At 33.7% G+C, this 9,351-nt stretch overlaps 1 protein-coding gene across 1 annotated transcript; it reads right to left on the bottom strand.

Moving 5' to 3' along the window:
• Window positions 1-2,541: 2,541 nt before the first annotated feature.
• Window positions 2,542-6,827, bottom strand: LOC107771352 (uncharacterized). Its single transcript, XM_016590705.2, has 5 exons — window positions 5,977-6,827; window positions 4,019-4,071; window positions 3,605-3,771; window positions 3,380-3,531; window positions 2,542-3,175 (listed from the first exon to the last, which is right to left on the bottom strand). Exons 1-5 carry the CDS (start codon window positions 6,716-6,718, stop codon window positions 2,784-2,786), a joined length of 1,506 nt encoding a protein of 501 aa, XP_016446191.1. The 5' UTR covers window positions 6,719-6,827; the 3' UTR covers window positions 2,542-2,783.
• Between the last annotated feature and the right edge of the window lie 2,524 nt (window positions 6,828-9,351).

Genomic DNA, 9,351 nt, shown 5'->3' with positions numbered 1-9,351 from the left:
CAATTTAGAATAAATATTCAAATTATTTTTAATGCTTATCAAGTTGCATTAAATCATGCTAAACCAAATGTTCCAACTCCTTCTTCTTCTGATTCTCAATCATCTAAAAGAACTGCGGGAGAAAGAGCACTTATTGCTTGGGCGGGGTTTAGGGGTTCTCAAGGTTCTAGTAGTAGTGATTTTTCATAACTAAATCAGCTTGAAGTTTATTTGTCGCAGGGAATTGAGGAAGTGAATCCCAACGGCTCCTTTAATCTTTTGGAATGGTGGAAGGACAAAGAAAAATACTTTTCGGTTCTTTCAAGGATGGCCCGAGACATTTTAACTATTCAAGTTTCAACAGTGGAATCGGAGAGCGCTTTCAGTCAAGCAAGACTTCAACTCGGTGATTATAGAGCGTCTATGAGGGGGAGCTTGGAAAAATCAGTACTTTTCAGAGATTGGATCCGTTCGGAAAGAAGAAATTTTGGACTTGCTGAATCACAACTACAGGAAGACGAAACTTACGAAGAAATGCTAGCTGGACTTGCGAAGGATGTTGCTTCACCCGGAAGCGGCGATGACCAAGCTACTTTTCCGCCACCACCAACGGAAATTCCTCCGGACCTTGATGGATTTATGAAGTTTGTAAGAGATACCATGTAACTTGTATGAACAAAAATTAGTATGTATTATGAACTTGTATTTTTGGCACATCTTGATTAGTTTCTTTTTTTTCTCAATGGTGGTATTAGCACCTTGTTGTACTCATTCCATGGGGGAAAGGAAGACTAAGAAAGATATTGCCATATTTTTTTAATGTTATAATAAACTTACAAGGCATTGCTTTGAATATCTCTTTACAATATTTTTGTCTTTAGACTTTAAATTTGAATTAAAAAATTTAGGTCACAATTCTATAATAAAATTTATAAGGCATTGCCTTAGATATATTTTTTAACATCTTTTTGTCTCTAATTTTTATTTAATTATATATATATATCCGTTGGGCCCACTTAGCCCGCGGATCGGGACCGTTTAGCCCGGAACCACGAGTTTGTGGATCCGTTCCCAAATCTGTTCCTACAAAAAGACCATTTGACCCGAGACCATTTAGATCGGCACACTTGACCCGTTAGAGCCCGAACCGGCCTACAGGCCAGCCATAGCTTCACCAGAAGGAAAGGACTGGAACTGCACGGAGAGGGCTGTCTTATCTGCCAGTCCTTGTGTTACATCAGATTATGTATTGGACATGGTATTTGTTTGGCTTTAAGTGGACTAATATCATTAGAAGATAGGGTGCAGTCAGTTATTATGAGAGGCGGATCTAGAATTTGAATATCATGGGTGCACTCTAATTTTAAGTAAAATTGATGTAGATAATAATGTAAAAGTGATGCAAAAAAATTAAAATATTTTAAGAGTTATTACATGGTACAGTAAAATATTATATACACACACGATTACTGTAATTTCGTATTTTTATTTTGTTGTTAATATTAGTGGTGATCACTTGTAGTATATTGCAAATTAAGTGCAAGAAATAACATAAATCCTAGAGCATATGATTAACTTTTAATCAATAAATTCCTTGTGTGTCCAAAATATAAAATAAAAACTCTGTTTAGTTGTGAAAATTTTGGAGGCAAAAATCCAATAATCTTATTGGTATTAATATAAATATGACTCAAGGAGTTAAATCTTATAGTCACATAAATTATTTATAGTGCTCAAGATAGAGACAAACACTAATTTAATTTGAAGTAACCAATAGCTAATTCCTAATCCTTTGTTGTTCACCATGAAACCTTGCGGAAATAAAGTTTAATCAGATGAAGTCAAGCAGATTTGGAAAACAAACATTAATAGAAAGGGAAAAGAAAGATAAAATTAAAAAAGGAGGAAAGGAATTACTTTGAGAAAGCTCAATTGTGGATCTGATGAAGTGAAGAAGATAGAGAATTCAAAAAAGAAAGATATTATTTTAAAGTAGAATGCGAAAGAAAAAAGAAAAAGAAAAAGAAAAACATAAGATAATATGATTGTATGTCGGCTTATTGTTTCTTTTCAGTTTGGTGGATTTTTTCTTTTTTGCATTGTCAGTATAAAGTTTTAATATATTTATTCTCCTTCATTATAATCTTGGCCGATGGATAATATTAATATTGTCGTGTTTAATAAATTCTCGGTGTTCTTTCGATATTCAGTTTGCAAATGTTAACTCTTTAATTTGATTCCCCTTCTAATTCTATCTCGTTCCAGCATGTCATTTTAGTTGTCTGTTGCTGTCTTAGCTATTTACTGTAGTGATGAAACTGAATAGCAAGAACTTAATAATAAAGAGAAATACATGGCGAGGTGCAAAGTGTTTTAGCAACTTGTGGAAATACACTTGGTTTGTTGTTGTTGTTGTTGTTATCTCAACACACTCATTATGTGTGATGCAGATGAAGAATTGCAGGATTGCGGATCAATCTCAGGAAGAGTTATATACTCTCTGTGAATGATGTTACAAACTCCAAGAAAAGTTCAAAAGTGATTATCCTGAGTCAAGTGAAATTACTTAGGCAAGAGCTGACGGTCATACAACATATATAGTGAAACTAGTACAGATATGTAACATAATATGCCATTTTAAGACAGTCAACAGTAGCTCTCTACGCTTTCTGGTGTATCCATACATCCCCCAAAAGGGGCACAAAATGAAGGAAAGACCTGCTCCTAGTTAGTGATATATTGTGCGCAGAGACCACCAGGGTCCCCGGCATTGCTACATATACAAAATCTATGCTTTGGTTATATCATCCCATCACTTCCATATCTTCATCAGAGAAAGGAAAAAATTTCGCTTTCTTTGGACTTTCATGAATATTATACTTTACAAGTTTGACTGGTGTTCCTCTTATATCTGTGTCCTTCACTCGATCTTTGCGCTTTCTATCACCATCAGTTGGCAATTTATCTGTACAAAAGTAAGCAGCAGAGAATGATTTGTCCAATGAATCTTCCATTTCCTCATCGCCAATGTATTTGCCTTCCCTATGCTCTCTCTCTTTAGCAGTCCATCCTTCGGGCTTAGATTCAGGGAGAAAACAGTCTGGCCATGAATTACAAATTGCCGCTTTGGCATGGAACTTCAGTTTGTCGTGATCAAACACCCAGAGACCTTGGTCTTCCAGGATAAAAAGCCATTCTGTGGATATAGGCAACTTATCTTAGAAGACACAAACATGGCAATGGAGAATTAAGTATAATAGTAGTATGTTATCTACATTCTACAAGGTAGGTTTGCTATTGATTTTGAAGAGTACAAAATATGTAACTTAGCCAGTAGAAAAGCAAAACCAAAAAGATCCAAAGTATTCAAATGACTAGCAAAACCAGATAAAAGACGTACTTATGAGAGCTTTGGGTGTCGTAAATCTTGGATTACTCAGGTTCTCTTCTGTTCCAGCTCGGGTAGAGACCCATTTAAGTAATTTGCTGGGTAGCTGAGACTCGGAGAAAGCATTTACATAAGCAAGCACCCTATCTTGATCACATATTTCCCTAGAGCCAGCAATTGCCAGATTTATTAGCAGAGAAAAAGTTATTCAAATTTTAGAGCAGCAATTTTCCGTACCTAGCAAACTGTATGGCGTTATCAGCTACTAAGGACCATAGTAGAGCCAAGTTCCTGAAGTGGGATTCTGGTAGCTGAAACCATCTGCTAGAACCTAGAAATGAATGATCAACCAGTATCACAGCATCATACAATAGTTTCTGTAGAATAACTGCGTCTTCAGAACTCTGCAACAACAAATATATTGGAAAGAAAAAGAAAAGAACTTGTCAGCCTTATAGAAATCAATCTTAAGCTGCATATTTAAACTTTCAATAGCAGGGACTAGAGATATCCTTAAAACAAGTATCAAACATCAAACACACACATACAAACAGATTGGGGAGTACAGCACAGCATGGAAGTGGTTGGGCCGGTCGTACATGCTATCCACTCTTAATCTTTGCGATAATGAAGGTTGTTATGAATACGTACCAATAAGGTAGTGACCACCAGCCTTTTTTCCAACAGAATTCTGAGAAGCAGATCTACAAATAAAACTCAAATCGATCAAGAATCAAGCCCAAAATTCTCAATGCAAAGCATCAAATACATGCCTCGGCTTAAGCGAAGCAAGCAAAAATGCAGTTAATCCGGTTTACTAAGGTTTTATCATGCAATGCAGTCAAAAGCTCAAAATAAATAACCATATAAAATGCCAAGGAATCTAGTAATTGGAGGTTCAAATACTCTCCAAGCAAAAATGCAGTTAATCCGGTTTACTAAGGTTTTATCATGCAATGCAGTCAAAAGCTCAAAATAAATAACCATATGAAATGCCAAGGAATCTAGTAATTGGAGGTTCAAATACTCTCCCTCCCTCGCTCTCTCTCGGGTCACCAAGATTCAAACAGATGCTTATTTATGGCATCTGTAGGATAAGTGATGCTGGATGATCAAGAATGATACATTTGCCAAGATTGGTTTTCCAGAAGCACACAACTGCTTTTCTTCAAGTATCCTCCCGAACATCATTATTCTGCTGTTTAATTTTCCCACTCAGGTACAAAGTTCCCTCTGAAAATGCACCCTATTATGATAGTGCGTACAGCTTAATAGATATCTAAGAGTAGCAATTCCAGCGCATGTAACTATTCAGATTTCATGGAAAGAATATTGCATCAGTAGATAGAGAACTTTATGAATATGCAGCCACAGATAAAGAAAATTGGACTACTGCGTTTAGATGGTGGGATTAATTAGAACAACAAAAAAATCATTTTGCACATGGAAGATTTAAATAGAGAATGCATTCTCGGAAACAAATCGCAATTCATAGTAAATGGAGTTCCATGAAATGAACTCTTCAAAGAATACCTAGAATATGTCAAATTAAATTCCAAGAGTAGCTGAACCTTACTTCACATGCAGCAGCTTCTTTTCACAAACCATCAACCAAACTCCAAAAAAGCCTAAAGAAAGTAAAATGGTGATGGCAATAATATTGAACAACCTCAACCAAGTCACAACAACACAAGTACAAAAATATTAAAGGTTCCTTCAACTTTAGTGATAAACAACCAACTTAACTCGCACCGTAGAAGCACATCAAAGTTTATATCCATAAGTTCCAGTTTTACCAGCAAAAGAAATGTAAGTGGGACTACCAATTAACTCAGTAAATATACTTCCATGATAAGCACGATACTACAAAATTGACCATTCACATGCAATGAGAACATGTTGATCCCCATATACTGGACCCCAAGGCTAGCTAACTCCTAACGGCTTCATACTAGAAAATGAAAGTCTAAGGGTGTACACCCAATGGGTTATACAGTAAAGGGATTAGTGATAAGCAAAATTGATAGAAGGTTGTGCTCAACACAATGGTTTTCTTCTCTTTCAGGGAGTGAGTTAATCGATTTGTTCTCAACATAGCAGCAACAGCTACAACTAATTGGTTCTTCAATTGATTGGTGAAAAAAAGGAATTTAGTGTGGAACAGTAAACAAAAATACAAGAACAATGATATTTAATTATTCATATGATGCAGACAACATGACATAATATCATAAAGACCCATATATACAGAAAGTTTGAAAGACATTACAAAGAAAGTTCTATACGTTAATATTATTTGGTTCTTGTTATTAGAAAATCTAAGCATATTAAGTGGATCAATTTTAGTGAGCCAAATGACACAATTATCCTCATAAATCCCCATAAGAAGGTATGCTTGACCTGCTACTATGTTGCCATTACTGTCCATCTTATTACATAATTTGATATAATTTTTTTTATGCTTTATGACTGGTCGGGATAGCAAGGTGAAGTTACTATACAAAAATTACACATTAACAGTAAGGGGAAAAAACAATAAGTTACACTACATATTCAAGTAATGAAACTTGGCCTCTTTCAAGGGGAAAAAAGAAGAAGCAAGAACTCACCTAAAAGTTCAACATTTTGGAACTGCTTGAGAGTCTGAATTGCCCAATTTCGCGCATCATTTTGGACGTCCTCATTTACAAACCCCATATTAAACTTCATAGACAAATTAAGCAAGAACACCTCACACATTACAATCCCAGCTAAATTCCTGATCCCACGCCTTATATTTCGACCCTCATAAACCTCAACGCTCACAATTGGAAAGAAAACCCCTAAATTCTCGTCAAATTTAGCACACTCCCCAACCCGATCAATTGTCCAAACCCCAACCAATTCCTCAAAACAGAGAATATCCTCATCAAACTCGTTCAAGATTTCGCGATCACCTAAACATATACATATATAACCAACAATTTTCTCTACCAAGTCCCTAATTTCACCATTCAAGCACAACCCATTACCCGAAAACTCGCATATCACATCATACAAAGCGAACAGTACAGGGGCAAGCAAAGCAATCTTTTTCGACCCGTTACATGGACCCGAACAAGAAATTAGCAAGTGAAACAAGTCTTTAGCGACAATGATTTTGCTAAAACCAGCTGATTTTGAGGTGTGAAAAGTTACCGCAGAGTAAAACCAAGTAATTTCAAGAGGCGGGTCGGGCATTGTTTGTATCAAACGAAAGAAAATGGACTGAAAATTTGAGAAATCAGAACTTCCATTTCTGTAAGAGGCCAAGAAGTGATTGATTGATTCTGTTAACATGGGCTCGAAGCCCTTTGTTGTTGATAGGCACATTTCTGGATGAATTTTGGAGGGGTTTAGGGTTTAACGGTAACCTGAAAACCCTAGGTGTAAAAAGAGTTGATGGAGGTGGGAATTAGGGGGAAAGGGAAGTTTTGGGGTCTATTTGTAACGGACATCTTTTTGAATTTGATTTCGTACCATTTTGATTGGCTTTTAAAAAAAAAACAAAAAAAACTAGGACTATATTGGATGGAAAGTGGAAAAATAAATTAATAACTCCATATTTTGTAAGAGCATGTTTGGAAAGTCACCTGGTAATTGGATTTAGGTGCAAATACATACATGTTTGTACTTTGTCAGCATAGAATTGAATATAATTGGAGAAGTATAATTACGCTCTTCAATTTTCCATGAGATGTGAGAATTGGTGATAGTTATACTGTGTAATTACAAGGTTACTTTTTAATTTCTTTCCTTTTTATTTTAATTTTAATTTATTTTCTTTGTAACTTTTTATTTCCATTATTTTAATCTCTTTTTATTTTATTTTTTAATTTTTAATTTTAAAATATATATTTCTTTGTATATTATTTATCTTTTATTTCTCTAACTTTACTTCTTGTGATTCTATGTAATTGCTAGTATCATTTATTTCTTATTAATTTTATTTTCTTCATTTTGTGTGACAATGTTATTATTCTAGTTTTTTGAAATGACACCGCCTAATATTAGAAATAATGAATCATTAACCCACTTGTGGAATTTCACTAGGTTGTTGTTGTTGTTGAGTCATTAACCAACTAGCATATAATGAGTGATGTCATTAAAGTAAAATTTCGTTATTGAATGAGATTATAAACTTATTATGTTTCCTAATCTTAAGTTGTATTGGAACTTATTTTTATTATGTTGGAATTTGACAAATGCTAAACTTTTTTTTTGGGGATTTTGAAATTGTGTTATATTTTGTTATTTCACATTGCATGTTGTTCATTTTTTATTTGCAACTTAGAATTGATAGATTAATTTTATCAAACATTTGAATAATGTATGACATTATATTTATAAATTTATTTTATCAAACATGCATTCCACGATGTTCTTACAAAACGTATGTTTTTAGTTTTATAATTAATTAAACTAAATATTATTAATTTCAAAAATATATATCAATTATTTTTACAATATTAGTTATAAATATATGCTTACTAATTAATGTATATTCAAGAAAAAATATACATCTTAAATATCAAATTTAATATCATTTACACTTATAAAAAATTATTTATAGGCATATATTTATTGCATTAATTTTTAAGTTTTGATAATTAGTTCATTTAAAATTTAATATAACTGTGTATTACGTTATGCAAACAAACATGTCATTATAGTTACTATATTGTGTAATTACTAGGTTACATAAATTTTAATTACCGGGTGGCTTTCCAAATGAATAATTAACCCAAATAGCCGCACACCCCATCACTTAAACTAAAAATAGCCAGTGAATGTATAATTAATGTATAATTTATGTATTACATGTGCATAATTATGTATAATTTATGTATATGACTAGAAAAAATAAATAATTAATATGGACGGTTATTTGTGTAAAGATCCCTTTCAAAATAGACCCTAAGAAAAATACGCCACTAACCCTTGAAAAGAAAATGAAAAAGAAAGGCGAAATACATAAACGGCCCATTTAAGTTATCCACAAGGATGAGAAAAACATCTCAATTGACTCCTTTATTATTTAGACGCTTAAAGTGTTTAGGCATATCAAATAAACACATATTGCTGATGTGCTATATGTGTGTTTACTAATAAAATTTTGAGCGCGTGAATCATTTTTTCAGCCTATCTTTTTTTTCTTTGAAAAAATTAAAAACAATGAGGCCTCTCTTCTTCGCTTAACTAATACCTTGTTTGGCCAAGTTGAAAAAATCAACTTATTTTGAGAAATATATTTTTTTCAAAAGTTTTTTTTGGAGAGAAGTAGTTTGTGTTTGGCTAATTAATTTAAAAAGTACTTCTAAGCAGCAATTATTATTTAGCCAACATTTTAAAAAATGCTTCTAAGTGTATTTTTCTCAGAAGTGCTTCTCAAAAAAGTGTTTCCTAGAAAAATCCATTTTTTTCTGCTTCTTCTCAGAACAAACACTTTAAAAATAAAAAAAAAAGTTTTGCCAAACACTACAAATTTTTAAAAAATAACTTTTTGAACACGGAAAAACTTGGCCAACCAAATGTCTCAACTGCAACCCACCATGAAATCACCATAGAGGCCATGAAAACGAGCCACTAAAACTCCAACCAAGCCACCTAAATCACCAAAAACTGCCCCTTTCATCACAAAATTCCACTGCCCGTAACCTCCAGAGCTCCGCGTAATTCCTTCGAGCAAAAAATTGCAGCAACAATAGATGCGAAAAACCACCAAATCTCCACTAGTTAAACACCCTCTCTCATCCAACAACACCTTCATTCCAATAGAAATACACAAACAACAACCAATTATTTGACTCGGCCGACAATTTTAAGGATAATTTTACACCAAAAACAATTAGAGAAGTAAAAGTGATATAAGCCCAAACTCATAGTCAAGGAAACAATGAAGAGAGAAGAGTGAAGTTTCTAGTAGAATCGTTTCGTTCAGATTTGCTCGGAGATCATTTTTTCGG

This window comes from Nicotiana tabacum, chromosome 23 (genome assembly GCF_000715075.1).
Source record: "Nicotiana tabacum cultivar K326 chromosome 23, ASM71507v2, whole genome shotgun sequence".
Lineage (NCBI taxonomy): Eukaryota > Viridiplantae > Streptophyta > Magnoliopsida > Solanales > Solanaceae > Nicotiana > Nicotiana tabacum.
The sequence above is the reverse complement of the archived record's forward strand: the minus strand, read 5'-3'. Positions and strand labels throughout refer to the sequence as shown.

Bases quoted from the DNA above. Each gene is read 5' to 3' on its own strand.
- LOC107771352 (XM_016590705.2), bottom strand. From the start codon at position 6,718: ATGTGCCTATCAACAACAAAGGGCTTCGAGCCCATGTTAACAGAATCA. The intron at 3,772-4,018 runs GTACGTATTCAT...TTGTTGTTGCAG, and splicing joins TGGTGGTCACTACCTTATTG to AGTTCTGAAGACGCAGTTAT. The intron at 3,532-3,604 runs GTACGGAAAATT...TGCTGGCTCTAG, and splicing joins AACGCCATACAGTTTGCTAG to GGAAATATGTGATCAAGATA.